General features: G+C 29.9%; 1 protein-coding gene across 1 annotated transcript; it reads right to left on the minus strand.

Annotated features, from left to right (window-relative positions):
- Nucleotides 1-13,466: 13,466 nt before the first annotated feature.
- On the minus strand, nucleotides 13,467-18,085 carry LOC124925811 (tRNA pseudouridine synthase A). Its single transcript, XM_047465919.1, has 10 exons — nucleotides 17,629-18,085; nucleotides 17,473-17,529; nucleotides 16,485-16,562; nucleotides 15,284-15,337; nucleotides 15,093-15,175; nucleotides 14,538-14,637; nucleotides 14,385-14,447; nucleotides 14,035-14,292; nucleotides 13,851-13,911; nucleotides 13,467-13,753 (listed from the first exon to the last, which is right to left on the minus strand). Exons 1-10 carry the CDS (start codon nucleotides 17,944-17,946, stop codon nucleotides 13,647-13,649), a joined length of 1,179 nt encoding a protein of 392 aa, XP_047321875.1. The 5' UTR covers nucleotides 17,947-18,085; the 3' UTR covers nucleotides 13,467-13,646.
- Between the last annotated feature and the right edge of the window lie 54 nt (nucleotides 18,086-18,139).

An 18,139-nucleotide genomic window follows, 5' to 3' on the forward strand; every position in this document is an offset into this window, starting at 1 on the left:
GGAATATTGAGAAAGTCAGCCAATCAATTAGACTAATTGATTTGTAAATCAATCAATTAGACTAATTGATTTGCTAATTGACCGTTTATTATCAATTACATGATTTTACTATCTAATTATTTCTTTTTCTGCAAATGTAATTTTACTATTTAAGCATTAAATGTCTTGTGTAAGAATCAAAACAACAAAAATACAAGCAATAAAATTTCTTTCTTTTTCTTTATTTTTCTACATGGTATCAGAGCAGGTTTTTCTATCTTGAAGGAACCTGTTCACAACTTCCGCTGCCTCCTCCAATGGTGGAAATAGCCATTGGAGGAGAACTCAAATGATTCTATAATCTTATATTTCTCTAAAATTATTATCACAAATCTCAGTTCATTTTTTTCCATAGTTCAGTCGAATCTGTATCGAGCATCGTCTTCGTGTCTCGACAGATTTATTTTTTCTCCTTTTTTGGCAAATGTCGTTTTCATGTCTCGACAAATTTCTTTCAACATTTGATCTGTCCAAAAATTATCATTTTTTCACTTCAAGAGAGCCAAGAGCCAAGAGCCAAGAGCCAAGAGCCAAGAGCCAAGAGCCAAGAGCCAAGTGCCAAGTGCCAAGAGCCAAGAGCCAAGAGCCAAGAGCCAAGAGCCAAGAGCCAAGAGCCAAGAGCCAAGAGCCAAGAGCCAAGAGCCAAGAGCCAAGAGCCAAGAGCCAAGAGCCAAGAGCCAAGAGCCAAGAGCCAAGAGCCAAGAGCCAAGAGCCAAGTGCCAAGTGCCAAGAGCCAAGAGCCAAGAGCCAAGAGCCAAGAGCCAAGAGCCAAGAGCCACTCCTCTAACTAAGTGAATCATGATTTTTGAATAAGTCAAATTGAAAAAATGTCATGAACAATTCATCGGCAACACCCTCTTCAATCTCTGCGAAGGCTCTATTACACCTCTCTACGTTGCATCCCGCAATTAGGTGGTTGGCATACTCACCAAGACGATTCAAGGAAGTATTCGACAAGTTGGGCAGTCTCAAAATCTACTACCCAACTTGAGGGGGAGTGTAGAATTATCCCGGAAGAAAATAATTCTAATAATGGAATATTGAGAAAGTCAGCCAATCAATTAGACTAATTGATTTGTAAATCAATCAATTAGACTAATTGATTTGCTAATTGACCGTTTATTATCAATTACATGATTTTACTATCTAATTATTTCTTTTTCTGCAAATGTAATTTTACTATTTAAGCATTAAATGTCTTGTGTAAGAATCAAAACAACAAAAACACAAAACAATAAAATTTCTCTCTTTTATTCATAATTTCTACATATGATTAAAGGTCTTAAACTTAAAGAAAAAGGGTATGAATTGTTGAAAGATCCTGAGAAATATAGACGGTTAATTGGACGTCTTATATATCTGAATTTTACTAGACCTGATTTGACATATAGTGTACAGCAACTCAGTCAATTCATGAATGAGCCAAATATTGTTCATTGGCAGACAACTCTTAGAGTGGTTCGCTACTTAAAAGGTTCACCATCGTTAGGCCTGTTTTATTCTTTCAATAATAACTTGTGTTTGGAGGCTTTTTCAGATGCAGATTGGGGAAATTGTGCTGTAAGCAGAAGATCTCTTACAGGATTCTGCATCAAACTAGGGAATTCACTCATTTCCTGGAAAACTAAAAAGCAAGCGACTGTTTCGAGATCAAGTGCTGAAGCGGAATATAGAAGTCGTGGTTCCACGGTATGTGAACTGCTATGGATTTCATATATCCTAAATGATCTCCAACAAACTGTCCCTTTGCCGATTAACTTGTGGTGTGATAATATGTCTGCTATACACATCACTGAAAATCCAATCTTCCATTAAAGAACAAAGCATTTGGAGATTGATTGTCATATTGTTCGAGATAAATTTAAAGATGGTTTTCTTATTCCTAAGCATGTCTACACACAAGACCAAGCTGCTGATTTTTTCACCAAAGCCTTAGATTCTAATCGTTTTCAACCCTTTTGTCCAAGATGAACCTTAAAGATGATCATCTTGAAGGAAGTGTATTAAAATAAATATAAGTTATGTTCACATAGGAATGCCTATGTTTTGATTGAGTCTGTACACATGAGAATGTCATATAAGAATTGTAATAAGTTATATTAGATAACTTGTTAATTAGAGTGAAATAGTTTTAATTATAAAGTTATTTTTATTTGTGTTATTATATCAATAGTTTAAAGACTATTTTTGAAAGAGGTATATTGTATCAGTTAATAAGATCGAGAGATGGCCCCATAAGATCCATTACGTTTTTCATTTCTTATTCTCATATTCAGAAGCATTACACAATCACAATCTTTTCTACTTGATTATGAAAGTTAACACAATCCAAGGTCATTTTAACAAATTCATTAAAACTACCCAAAAATTATAGTAGATTATACAAATATTATAAAACTTGTATAAATTTTGTAAACTGATATATATTTTTTTCATAAACTGAATTGAACTTGATACATTCTAAATTTATTTTAAACTTAATGAATATAATTTGTACTTACAAGAGAATAACACAAATTCAAAATCCATCAAATTATTTTATAGTACAAATAATAATAAAATTACAAAAGAAAAGAATAAGGTTTAATCTTCTTCTTTTCCTTCTAAATTACAATTATAAGATTTCTAATAACACAATTCCAATTCTACCAGTTCAAACATAAATTAATAAAAGGAAATTAGAGGGTATAAGTTGTATAAAAGTATAAATTACAACAATGTATAAATAATATAAAGTAATATAAACTAATATAAAGTAGTATAAACTGTATAGGTTAATGATATGATATGAATTACAAGAAATGCTATAAGTTTTATATGGTTTATAAATTTTTGTTTGGTACCTAATATAAGAATATAGTATAAGTTGTATAAATATTAATTAATTTTAATTATTATTATTATTTTATATATATTTATATTATAAATAATATTGTTTATTATTATAAATGATTGTACTATTATTTAATAATTAATGTAAATTTAATTAACATATAAAAAATTAATTATAATATAAACGATAAATTATGTTTATTTAATTTAAATATTATTAATAATTATAATAAAATAAAATTATTATTTATAATATAAGTAAATATATAAATATATAAATTAATAATTAATAAAATTATCATTATAAAAATAAATAAATATTTTTTAATTAAAATATTGAATTATTTTAAAATATATATATTAAAAATAATTAAATATAATAATATTATTAAAACTAAAAATTATAACAAGTTATATCTAATATTAATAAAGATTATAACGAAAAATTAAAAATTAATTGATATAAGAAAATTGTTGTATTAGAGATGACTAATTATAATTTTATACCAAATATGAGGTATAAATTATATAGAGGTATAATGTATACTAATAGTAAAATTCTAAAAAAAAAACACTATAGGTATAGTTTATACTATACCAATAGTGTTATACCCAACACATACCAAAAACACGGGTAGCGTTTGATACGTGATAAAATTATATAGGGCGTGATAAAATTATATAGGGTATAAATTATATAGAGTTATAATTTATAACGAAGTATAAATAATATAGAGTATTATAAATTATTAAATTGTATAGGTTATTAATGTTTGGTATGAATTATAAAAAATGATATAAATTGTATATGATTTATAATTTTGTGTTTGGTATATATAGTATATAAGAATATAGTATAAGTGGTATAAATATTAATTTAAAATTTTAATTTTAATTATAATTATTATTTTATATTTATTTATATTATAAATAATATTGTTTATTATTATAAATTATTGTACTATTATTTAATAATTAATATGAATTTAATTAACATATAAAAAATTAATTATAATATAAACAATAAATTATGTTTATTTAATTTATATATTATTAATAATTATAATAAAATAAAATTATTATTTATAATATAAGTAAATATATAAATTAATAATTAATAAAATTATCATTATAAAAATAAATAAATATTTTTTAATTAAAATATTGAACTATTTAAAAATATATATATTAAATATAATAATAATATTAAAACTAAATAAAATATATTTAATATATTATATAATAATAAGTTATATCCAATATTAATAAAGATTATAACGAGAAATTAAAAATTAAGTGTTATAAAAAAGTGTTGTACTCCCTATACTAGTTATAATTTTATACCAAATATGAGGTATAAATTAATAATAGTAAAATTCTAAAAAACACCATATTAAAATACTATTGGTATAGTTTATATTATACCAATAGTTTTATACCCTCTTATATCCATACCAAACACACGGGTAGGGTTTAGTACGTGATACAAATTATTTAGGGTATAAGTTATATAGAGGTATAAATTATAACGATGTATAAATAATATAGGGTATTATAAATTGTATATGTTATTTATTGTTGTTTGGTATGAAATATAAGAAATGATATAAATTGTATATGGTTTATAATTTTGTGTTTGATATATAGTATTAGTATATAAGAATATAGTATAAGTCGTATAAATATTAATTTAAAATTTTAATTTTAATTTTAATTATTATTATTATTTTATATTTATTTATATTATAAATAATATTATTTATTATTATAAATTATTGTACTATTATTTAATAATTAATGTAAATTTAATTAACATATAAAAAATTAATTATAATATAAACTATAAATTATGTTTATTTATTTTAAATATTATTAATAATTATAATAAAAAAATTATTATTTATAATATAAGTAAATATATAAATTAATAATTAATAAAATTATCATTATAAAAATAAATAAATATTTTTTAATTAAAATATTGAACTATTTAAAAATATATATTAAATATAATAATAATATTAAAACTAAATAAAATATACTTAATATTTTATATAATAATAAGTTATATCTAATATTAATAAAAATTATAACGAGAAATTAGTTATAATTTCATACCAAATATGAGGTATAATGTATATCAATTTTAAAATCCTAACAAAACACTATATTAAAACACTGTTGGTATACCAAACACACGAGGTAGCGTTTTTTAAGTAATACAAATTATATAGGTTATAAATTATATAAAGGTATAAATTATAACGAGGTATAAATAATATGGGGTAGTATAAATTGTATATGTTATTGATGTTTGATATGAATTATAAGAGATGATATAAGTTGTTTATGGTTTATAATTTTGTGTTTGGTATATACTATATAAGAATATAGTATAAGTCGTATAAATATTAATTTAAAATATTAATTTTAATTTTTAATTATTATTATTATTTTATATTTATTTATATTATAAATATTATTATAAATTATTTTACTATTATCAAATTAATAATAACAATACATATATCACTTTATTAATATAAATAAATTTATTATTACTTAATGTTTTAGTTAAAATAATAATAAATAAATTAACATTTTAATTACATAACAAATTTAAATCTATTAAAAGGGATGTATTTTGAAAATTTTAAAATATGTATTTCGGTTATAAAATTTAAGATGAATTATGTGTAAATTATATAATTTTAAAATATATTTATTAATTTATAATCAATATTATATAATATACATAATTTTATAATATTAAATTTTCTACAACTATAAATTAAAAAATAATTTTAAACATCATATATATATATATATATATATATTAAAATATATAAATATAATAAACATTAAAAAAATATATATAATGAATATATATATATATATAATGAATATATATATATATATATATAGTTTTTTAATAATATTTTTCTAAAAATATAAATTAATAAATAATTTTAAACATATATATTAAAATATATATAATTAATACATAAATATTTTTAATATAAATATATATTACAAGTTAAATATATATGTATATATAACTTTTTGAAATTGTAAAAAGTATAAATATATAATAAATAAGTTATGTATAAATTTATTATTATATGTAAATTAAAATTTTAATTTACATAATAATAATAATAATAATAATAATAATAATAATAAGTTTTATCAGAGATTATTTATTATTAATGGGCAATTAATATTGTTAAATTTATAACATTTTTTAAAGGAAAATAAATTTTATAGATTTATGAAAAAAGAATATGGATTAGATTATGAAATAAGTGTTTACAGTTTGAATGTAAATAGTTAATAGTTAATAAAATAAATATAACTTTCATTTTTTTTTTATCAATTTATTCTATTAAATAATAAATTATTAATAATTATGTATATATTAAATAATAATGTATTATAAATATTATTATTAATTTTATTAAATAAATTAAAATTATTGATGATATTAAAAGAATAATATATTATTAAAATAATATAATAATTTTCAATATTATAAAATTATTGTAATAAATAAAAAAAATTATTTATATATTTTAAATAATAATATATTATAATGAGAATTATATTTATAAATTAAAATGGTTATACATAATATATATATATATATATATATATATATATATATATATATATATATATATATATATATATATATATATATATATATATATATATATTAGAACTTTTAATTTTTTTTCTAAATAAAATCTTTATTAAAAATGTGTTTTTTCAAAATTATAAATTATTTAAAAAAATATAATTAAATTAAATTTTAAAAGTACTTTATTATTTATTATTTAAAATAATATGTGAAAATATGAAATAAATATTATATGTTTATTTATTTAATTTTTATTAAAAATATTATTTTCATTTATTATTATTAATAATTTCATTACAAAATTAATATTTATATGTTATAAAATAAATAATCAATGTTAATAAGTTTTATACAAAAATTTAAAATAACATGATATATATATATATATATATATATATATATATATATATTATTTATTTTGTAAATCATTTTATAAAAGAATATAAGAAAGTTATTGTATCTCAATAAATAAACATTTGATTTAAGTTTATTATTTTTAAAATTCATAATCTATTATATATAGAAACACTATAGTTTTATCACGATCTTTTCAATTTTCTTTTAATATTTTTTTTCTCACCACTCATTATTCATATTTTTTTTTTCTATCTGAAATCTATATATATAATGATGCTTAATTTTTAAAGTGTCCAAATTGTCGGGTCGAGAGCTGTGGTTAATTTGGATATATGTGAGAGTAAATGGATACTTGGGTCGGATTGTGGGTTGACTCGCACATAAATTTAAAACGGTTAAAAATAAAATTAAAAATATTATAGGTATGGTTCAAACTTGCAACCTAACAAAAACAAGTATAACATTTTAACCAACTAGGCTAATAACACTTTATATTTTAAATTTAACCCAAAATTTGATAAACGCGTGATATTTTAACAATATAAGTTCAACTTTTTAACTAACTAATCTATATGTTGGTTTTTGCAACAGCAAAACTATGGATCTTCTTAGAAATCAAAACCTGTAGCAAATCAGATTCCAAATCGTCTATGACGATAAACAGATTACCAAGAACTGAAATAGCACAAAGCAATAAACGACAACACAATATACGTGGTTCGGTCAAAATCGACCTACGTTCACGGGAGGGATAAGTTTCACTAAATCAAACAAATGTCAATAGTAGAAACTTACATGCCCTGCTCTCAAATGAAAAGAAGTGATTACACTAGGATTGATTGGACTACTCCACAATCAAAAAGCTCCCCCAATCTCTCACTCTGGATCAGCCAAAGAACAAGAAGAAGAAGGAAACCAGAAAACCCTAGATCTGTAATTCACTCTCTCTCTATTTGCTCTGTTCTGTTATGAGAAAAATACCCAAAAAAATATTTATACTCTAACCCGTTTTCATAAGAGAAAACTCTTACCCGTTTACCCGGAATTTAAAACCCGCCCGCAATGGCAAGGAACATCAACAATTCTCCCCCTTCCGAGCCATGGGAGAATGTTGCTATAAACATTCATCATCGTGACGTTTCTGTCAGAACCATTCCGGCTTTGGCACAACATATCTCATGATTTCCTCTTGGCAAGCCCTTTGTCATCATATCTGACCCGTTCTCATCTGTGTGCACTTTCTCCAAGTATAACTCCTTCTTCTCGAGCACTTCACGGATCCAATGGTACCTTCTTTGGATGTGTTTTGAACGTGAATGGAAACTTGGATTCTTGCTCACATGTATAGCACTCTGTGAGTCACTAAACACCACAAACCTGTCTTTTGTAATGTCAATTTCTTTCAACAATTCTTTCATCCATCTCATTTCTTTACAACATTCAGTAATGGCAATATATTCAGCTTCTGTAGTAGACAAAGCAACACATTTCTGTAGACGAGACTGCCATGATACAGCTCCTCCTCCAAAAGTAAACAAATACCCTGAAGTTGATCTCATTGTGTCAATATCACCACTCATATCTGAATCAGAAAACCCTTCAACATGTGACTTTCCAGTACCATAACACAAAGCGTATTTGGAGGTCCCTCAAAGATATCTCATTAGCCACTTAACCGCTTCCCAGTGTGTCTTACTAGGATTTGAAAGAAAACGACTAAGTACTCCAACCGCATGAGCTATATCCGGTCTTATACAGACCATTGCATACATCAGACTGCCTATTGCTGAAGCATATGGAACACTGCACATTTCTTGTCTTTCCTCTTCATCTTTGGGAGACATTGTCTTGTTTATTTTCAAGTGTGTAGCCAATGGACAAGCAACTGACTTTGCCTTGTCCATACTGAATCGTTTTAGAATCTTCTCAATATATCTCTCTTGAGATAACCATAGCCTTTTCTTCACCCGATCACGAATGACCTGCATTCCAAGAATTTGTCTTGCTTGACCCAAGTCTTTCATCTCAAAAGACTTAGCCAAATCCTTTTTCAACTTGGCAATCTTGAGCTTGTCTCTCCCAACAATCAGCATGTCATCAACATATAGGAGAAGTATAATAAAATCATTAGAAGCAAACTTTTGCACAAAGACACAGTGATCTGTAGACGTCTTCATGTACCCATGGATGGTCATGAACGACTCAAACTTAAGATACCACTGCCTTGGTGTTTGCTTCAAACCGTACAGACTTTTGACAAGTTTGCACACCTTGCTTTCCTCACCTTTCTTATTATAACCTTCAGGTTGCTCCATATAAACATCTTCATCCAAATCACCATGGAGAAATGTAGTCTTGACATCAAGTTGTTCAACCTCAAGATCCATACAAGCAGCTAGACTTAACACCACCCGGATAGAAGTCATCTTCACTACCGGTGAGAAAATCTCATCATAATCGATTCCATGCCTCTGGCCAAAATCTTTGACAACCAGCCTAGCCTTGTATCTTGTCTTGTTATCATCACCTTCTTGTTTGATCTTGTACACCCATTTATTTTGTAATACTTTTCTGTTCTCTGGTCTTTCAACTAGATCATATGTGCCATTTTTCAGCAATGACTTTATCTCTTCATCCATGGCAGCTAGCCATTCTTTCTTATGAGCATCCTCAAGAGCCTCCTTATAGCATATAGGCTCCCCAAAATCAGTTAGAAGAACATACTCTGTAGCAGGATACTTAGAACTTGATCTTTTCTCCCTAGTAGACCTCCGAAGTACCTCTGTTTGTTGATTCTGTTGATTTCCATCTTCTTGTTGAACTTCAAAATCAACCTCAACATTATCACCAAGATCAGTTTCAGTATTAGTATCATTTCCATGGCCTACAGCTTGACCTTGAGGAACATCATCATCACTATCTGAGTCTGAAGCTACATGTGGCCTTGTCTCCTCAGCATCATGAGACAACTCAAGACCAGAAAGGTCACGTATGTATGCATCAAGCTTTTCACCATCTTCAAAATTCTCAATAGTCTGATCTTCAAGGAATACCACATCCCGGCTTCTCAAAACCTTCTTATCAACTGGGTCATAACACTTGTATCCTCACTTTTCATCACCATACCCCAAAAATATGCATTGTCTAGTTTTTGCATCTAGCTTAGACCTCTCATCTTTTGGAACATGCACAAAAGCTCTGCAACAAAAAAACACGTAAATAGTCATAATTAACATATTTACCTGACCAGACGCTTTTTGCACACTTATTATTCAATGGCTTTGAGGGAGAACGGTTGATCACATATATTGCAGTGCTCATGGCTTCAGCCCAGAAATGCTTAGCCAACCTGGCATGGGAGAGCATACTCCTCATCCGTTCCAACATTGTTCTGTTCATCCTCTCTGCCACACCATTTTGTTGTGGAGTCTTGGGCACAGTCTGTTCATGTCGAATACCCTGCTCTTTGCAATAATCATCAAATGAGCCTATGTACTCTCCCCCATTATCTGACCGCACCCTCATCAGTTTTCTTCTTGTCTCTCTTTCAACCAGCTTGTGAAAGAACTCAAACCTTGCTGCAACCTCATCCTTGGACTTTATAGCATAAGCCCAAACCTTCCTAGATGCATCGTCTATGAAGGTTACAAAATAGGAAGCACCGCCTATGGATTTAATCTTCATAGAACCACAAACATCTGTATGGACCAATTCAAGGACATTCTTTTTCAGTTCAACTTTTGACTTACTGAAGGAGACTCTGTTCTGCTTACCCTTCAAGCAATGCTCACAATTTTCAAGATGAGCATCCTTGAGATTCAGCAACTCATTCCTCTTAATCAAAACATTCAGCCCCTTTTCACTAATGTGACCTAATCTCTTGTGCCACAACTCAGAGGATGACTCCATTAAAACAGAATATGCCGCATCATAGACAATTTTCAAATTTGTCTTGTATAAGGAACAACATTTCTTACCTCGTGCAATAACCAATGAACCCTTGCTTAGCTTCCATGCTCCACCACTGAAAATATTATGGTATCCTCCACCATCGAGCTTACCTGCTGAAATCAAATTCATTCTCAAATCAGGAACATGTCTTACATCTCTCAATGTCAGGAAGCAGCCCATGTTTGTCTCAATTATAACATCACCCAGACCAACTATCTTGGACACACCACTGTTACCCATGCGAACCTCACCATAATCACCAGCTTTGTAGGACTGGAAGTAACCTTTGTGTGAAGTTATATAGAATGAGGCACCTGTGTCAACAATCCATGCTGTTTCATTTGAAGATGTGCTAAGACAGGAGTCTTGACAGTTAGAAGCATATGTTAGTTCACCATCTGAAGCATAAGCAGATGTATCTGCACTTTGTTCTTTCTTTTCTCTAGGCTTCACTGTACCCTTCGCTTTATCATTTTTAAATTTCCAGCACTCATTTTTCCAGTGACCCATTTTGCCACAGTAATGGCAAGCACCATCCTTCTTTGGAGCTCTAGACTTGCTTCTAGACTTTCCCCTGCTCGAACCACTTCTATTATCTTTTGATCTTCCTCTATCAGCCACCAACATATCAGACTTAGAGGGTTTATCCCCCTTTCGATTCTCCTCATCAAGTAAGGAACTGGTGACAAATTCCATGTTGACTTTACCATTTAGTGCTGAGTTGCTGAGAGTGATAATAAGTGTCTCCCAACTTGCAGGCAAAGATCCAAGAACTAAAAGTGCTTGCACCTCATCATCAAAGTTTATCTTCATACTACTCAGCTGATTCAAAATATTTTGAAATTCATTCAAGTGCTCTGCAATTGATTTATTATCAATGTACTTCAGATTCACCAGCCTTCGTACCAGTGCTGCTTTATTCTCTACTGACCTCCCAGCATAGAGAGCTTCAAGTTTGCTCCACACACCATACGCTGTAGTCTCATTCTCAACATGGTGCACAACATTTACACCAACTCAGGAACGAATAAAGCTGCAGGCCTTTCTATCTATCTTTTTCCAATCAGCCTCTTTTGTAGTCTCAGGTCTAACACCCTCATTTTCAATTGCTTCATTCAAATCATCTGAAACTAACAGATCACTGATCATCAGTTTCCATTGCATGTAGTTTGTACCATTCAGACTCACCATATAAGGTCTAGATTTCCCCATTATTACTGCCTTAACAACTGACAAAAACACCAGCAAAGAAAGCAGTTGATCTCTTCTATGAATTTCGCCAAATAACCAGCAGAGCACTCTGCTCCAATGTTAAAACAGATAACCAATTAATACTGCTCTAATACCACTGTTGGGTTTTGCAACAGCAAAACTATGGATCTTCTTAGAAATCAAAACCTGTAGCAAATCAGATTCCAAATCGTCTATGACGATAAACAGATTACCAAGAACTGAAATAGCACAAAGCAATAAACGACAACACAATATACGTGGTTCGGTCAAAATCGACCTACGTCCACGGGAGGGATAAGTTTCACTAAATCAAACAAATGTCAATAGTAGAAACTTACATGCCCTGCTCTCAAATGAAAAGAAGTGATTACACTAGGAATGATTGGACTACTCCACAATCAAAAAGCTCCCCCAATCTCTCACTCTGGATCAGCCAAAGAACAAGAAGAAGAAGAAGGAAACCAGAAAACTCTAAATCTGTAATTCACTCTCTCTCTATTTGCACTGTTCTGTTATGAGAAAATACCCAAAAAAAGTATTTATACTCTAACTCGTTTTCATAAGAGAAAACCCTGACTCGTTTACCCGGAATTTAAAACCCGCCCGCAATGGCAAGGAACATCAACAATATATATATATAATGATGCTTAATTTTTAAAGTGTATGGATTGTCGGGTTGAGAGCTGTGGTTAATTTGGATATATGTGAGAGTAAATGGATACTTGGGTCGGATTGTGAGTTGACCCGCCCATAAAAATTTTACCGTAATATTTTTTCACGGTTTTTTATATTATTACTCGTGCAATGCACAGGATACATGCTAGTTTAATAAATGTTGTGTTAACTAACGTTATCTTTTGATATTATTGAATAAATATCACATTAATTAGATTGATTCTAATATATTTGTAAGAAGCATTTTTAATTATTAATGTTATTAGTTTTTGTTAAGTTTGTTGTAAAGAAGTTGAAATAATGAATATGGATAAAGAACTAAAATCATGTTTATACCCACATTGTTGACTATAAAATTCTACCAGTTTCATTAAAATCCTTTAAATTTAACAATCACTCATTTACTAGACTTATTTTTTTCAATTATCAATCTAAAGTCATTTTAACAAATTCATTAAAACAATCCAAAAATTATAGTAGATTATACAAATATTATAAAACTTGTATAAATTTTGTAAACTGATATATTTATTTTCATAAACTGAATTGAACTTGATACATTGTAGATTTATTTTAAACTTATGAATATAATTTACACAAATTCAAAATCCATCAAATTATTTTATAATACAAATAATAAAAAAATTACAAAAGAAAAGAAGAAGGTTTAATCTTCTTCTTCTTTTCCTTGTAAATTACAATTATAAGATTTCTAAAAACACAATTCCAATTCTACCAGTTCAAACATAAATTAATAAAAGGAAATTAGAGATCCATAAATGACAATCAATCATAAGAACTCTCAGAATCAGAAATCTGCATCTCTTATGTTTCTCTGCTAATCTCCCCCACAAAAAAGAAAATCATAGCATCTGCTACTTAAAGTTGAATGCAAATTGCTAACCACAGGGGTTTCACTCTAGTCTAAGGCAGGCAGGTCATATTTGACATGGCCAAGATACAGACCACAAGAGGGAGCCATCGGTCTGGCTGCAGTAACCGTCTTTGCTTCCAATATTCGTTCAACTGAAACATATTATCATAATTGTTATAATCATTTTCCAATTCTCTTTTACTTTTCCTACTCTAAATGTTCTATACGCGAAGAAGGAGATTCACATACCATCCGAATTTGTCACTTCTCCAGTGCCCGCACACTTGAGAACCCCCACCAATAATCTTACCTGAGAGTTCAGAGTATGGGCGGTTACTTACTTAGATTGACCAATAAATGACAACTTTATAACATAAAGAACCAGCTTAATTTAAACCACCAAAACTGAAAGAAAGAAAAAAGAAACACAAACCTGGTGATAAAGAAAAGATCGAGCCCTTGCTGTCACCACATAGCAACGATGTCTTTTCCTTATTCCAAATACTGGGTTGGATTCAACATTTGTGTTATGAGCTATAATAATGTCAGAATTCGATTTATTGGTGGAGACTGCACCACCCGAATCATCCTTTAACCAACCCGCATCTCTCTCCATGCTTGAAGGAAAATAAGGTGTTGAAAATACTTCAGTTACACTAAGTTCATCCAGAGATCGAATAGGTGACTTGGCCTGTAATAAAACATCATCCAGGAATTTTTTTTATTATTTGTTTCATTCATATACAAGTATATGTGGTATTTTATAGAAAAACATCTACCAACCTGGCAGGCTGCTGCTCTGAAGGAGCTAAAATCATGACATCCAGCAAGGATCTTGCAAGCTCTCTGGAGAGTGGAGAATATGAGTTAGTAAATACTTATACTCATGATGAAATCAAATTTATTTATTTAGTGGCAAGATTAAATATAAATAACCTGCATAGCCATAATATCAAGCTCCTCAGACACATGCCAAGCTTGATTCCTCTCAAGCACTGACAAGGGCTCAGGCCCAGATAGCAAACGATAGAAGTACCTATAAGAAATATGTACCAGATTCAATTTTCTGCAGGATAGCCATGAAAAATTATTTCGTGAAACCCACTTGGGCCTTGTTTGATGAAGGGTTACCCTTATCTCATCATAAATCAAAATACTAAATTACCCTTACTTTATTTTTTATAACATTTTAAATATTAAATAAAATATATATTTTAGTAATTTAACCCAAATAATCCACTTTTTCATCAAACAAGTGTTTTTTTTCAAAAACATTTGGTTGTTTCAGAAAAAAGAAGAGAAAAACTACATCAACAAACTCTTGATTCAAGTTGTACAATATAAAATTCTTGCCTATATCAACATCAATATGTTGTTTCTAATCAGAATCTGCTTCGAGACTCACTTACCAAGTGGGCACTATACTAAGGAGCTTAATAGAAGCTCAAAATATATGTCTACTGAGAACTGTTTAAATATATAGATACCTACGTTCTCTCTTGAGCTTTATATCTAGCATGAAAATCAGGTGGAACACATCGGACATCTATCACAGAAATATCTCCCTCTTTCTTCTGTCATCAGATAAGAGAATGATCAAAATTCTTCTTTTTATAAACTAGAAAACAGGAACTAGGCTGACAAGGAAGAATATAATTTTTTTCCATAAGCTGATTCCATACCTGTAAGAAATGATTGACTGCTCTTTTAACAACATCAGGTTCATGAGGTGGCAACTGCAAGTTAATATATATACCATGATTTGTAACACCAAAAAATAATCAAGTCTATGCAAAGTAATTAGGCCTATAATAATATTAACTGGTCACGGGCTTGGCATGAATACACAGGAGGGCTTGAGCTTGAGTTTTCTAGTAGAGCTGGGCAGAAAGAATTGTCAAAGGTGAATTTTATTGTCCATGGGCCATCCTAGTAAAATAGACTGGAGGTACTACTAGGCTTGAGTTTTTGGCCCAGCCTAGTCCTAACAGTCCCATTCTCAATGGTACAAAGTGGTCAAGTGAAAAACAGTAGCAGCACATAAATCCGAAGGTGGATTGGGCTTCATGGAATTCGAGCTCTAACCAGGCCTTGCTTACTACATCATAAGCACGGACGATTACTGGGAACCTATCATTTGGGGATTTTGTTTTGAAGGCTAACTATTTCTCCAAGGAGACTTTCTGGAATAGTGAAAGAAGAAGATAAAGCTCTTGGAGCGGTAAAAGACTAATGTATGGAATGGAACTCTTAAATATGTGTTGTAGATGGAAAGTTAGAAATGGAAACTCTATAAGAAGGAACAATGAATTGAGGATGAGGATTCAGCTTCCATTGAGGATAACAATTCAAGATAATGTTCTGGTCAAAGAACTGATCCACAAAGAGAACAGAGAATGGAAGGAACGCATCTTCATACAAGAGGATAATCAATCATTTAAAAAACATAACCTGATGACACAATACACTTAAGTCTGGATTTCACCCGTATGTCCTCTGAACCAAAGCGAAGCAAACACAACATCTTCTTCATCCAGGATGAAGAATGATATTTGGAGATACATGTGGAGGAGACGTGCCTCCCCAAAGTTCACACATTCATTTGGAGAGCTTGTAGGAATATCATCGCCACTAGGGAAAAAGGGGTGAAAAGGAAAGTTACCAACAGGCCCATATGTCCTACGGATGAGAAGGAATTGTTGAAACAGTGGAGTGCATACTCTTATTATGATTGAAAAGATAAAAAAAAATTATGGGAAACCACCAGGCTCAACCTAGAGATGCCCCCTTTGTCCACTAGAAACGTGATACTGAGATTCATCAGTGCTCCAAAATGAATAATTTAGTTAAAAAGAACAATGATCAAGTTTATAAGGTAAGTACCACTTCACCAGGTCTTCTTTTGCTTACACGCTCCACATCAATATGGCATACATTTGACAGGGCGTGTACCCCTGCATCCTACAGATAAAGTGTCACGAATATACACTTCAATTATAGGGAAAAAGAAAACTTATCATAAATCTACATTCTACAATGATTTAATGTATATCCTGCTGAACACCAAAAATGTTCTTTGTGATATGCCCAAGGTAAAAAACAAAAACTACAAACATCTTACATCTGCTTGACACTCATTGTTTGCATAGAAAGCAGCAAGCAAGTCCTCTTCCCAAAATGAAAACAAAAATAGAAGAACTACATCATATGTCTTCAGCAGTTAAATAGGAGACATTCAAAAGGATGCATATCATAAAGTAAAGATGAAAAAGGACACTTAACTAATCAACATAATGTGCTATGGAAAAACTATGAAAACACCTCAAGTATTCTTTATCTTTAGATGATGCTGAGGATTGCGAACAAGTGTCAAGTCAAAAACATTTCATACTTTAGATAGAAAGTTTGTGGCTTTTACACAATTTGATAAACATGCATCATACTTTCTTTCTTTTTTTTAATTAAAAGAGAACTAGCATGACACCCATGGAAATCCTCAGTTGGATCAATCCATAGACGGATTCGTTCTTCGGTTTAGGAATAAAATAAAGAAAAGGGTTGACGCTTTTCAATTATCAAAATACCCATCACTTTTGTTAGTAAATACATAGTTCTATAAATAGAATCATATAACTTTGTCCTCGTCAACATTTTTTATAGTTCAATGATGAGAAACTCCTTTATGATACATTGATATGGAGTAATCACAAGAAAAACTTTAGATTTATGTATTTGAAAGTTGTCATATATAAAATCTTAAAATCAAGAACATGTTCACACAAAAGTTAAATATGAAATAGAGAATTCTATCATAAGTAATTTTTAGAAAGTTGTATAAGCATCATCTGACCAGTTTAAATAGGATACTCACAGTTCGACTTGAGCAATAGATAGAAACTGGTTTCCCGACAAATTTACCAAAAGCTTCCTGCACACACACAGCCAAATATGCACTTAATGGAATAGGCCATAGGGTATAAAGAAATAAAAACAAAATTATGATTCGAATTGTGATCAGATAGATTACCTCGAGTACGCCGACGACTGTTCTGTCTCTAGGCTGCTTCTGAGCGCCGGCAAAACGAGTACCGATGTACTCAATCGCAACCAAGTACCTCTGAGCTCCAGGATTTCGGTTCATTGTTTCCTCACCAATTATTGTCTCCCTGTCTTCCTCCTCCTCCTCCACCGTGACCTCGTTTCCCTGTTTCACTTCAGTTTTCTGAACGGACACCTGGTTTTCGATCTTCGCCAGCTTCGTAGGACGGCCAAGAGATTCTGACTGTTGTTCAAGTGAATGCGTTGGATTACCATGCAACCGTAGCGAAGGTTGATCGTTAGTCATTGCATTAGTCGATCTTCAAAACAATTCCCAATCCTGTGGCGCTAAAACAGGGTTAAGATTCAAATTATTGAGATTGTTTGGGATTTAGAGAGAGAGAGAAAGGGGTTTCGGCTTCATGCCCAGGGTTTTTGTTTGTATTCCTGTTGCGATCTTTCTAATCCATTATATCCACTTCAGCAAAATAATAAATAAT

Source organism: Impatiens glandulifera, chromosome 2, assembly GCF_907164915.1.
Source record: "Impatiens glandulifera chromosome 2, dImpGla2.1, whole genome shotgun sequence".
NCBI lineage: Eukaryota > Viridiplantae > Streptophyta > Magnoliopsida > Ericales > Balsaminaceae > Impatiens > Impatiens glandulifera.

Coding starts and splice junctions, on each gene's coding strand:
- LOC124925811 (XM_047465919.1), bottom strand. CDS start 17,946: ATGACTAACGATCAACCTTCGCTACGGTTGCATGGTAATCCAACGCAT. Junction 15,176..15,283: donor CAGTCAATCATTTCTTACAG/GTATGGAATCAG, acceptor ATCTGATGACAG/AAGAAAGAGGGAGATATTTC. Junction 14,638..15,092: donor TATAAAGCTCAAGAGAGAAC/GTAGGTATCTAT, acceptor TATTTCTTATAG/GTACTTCTATCGTTTGCTAT.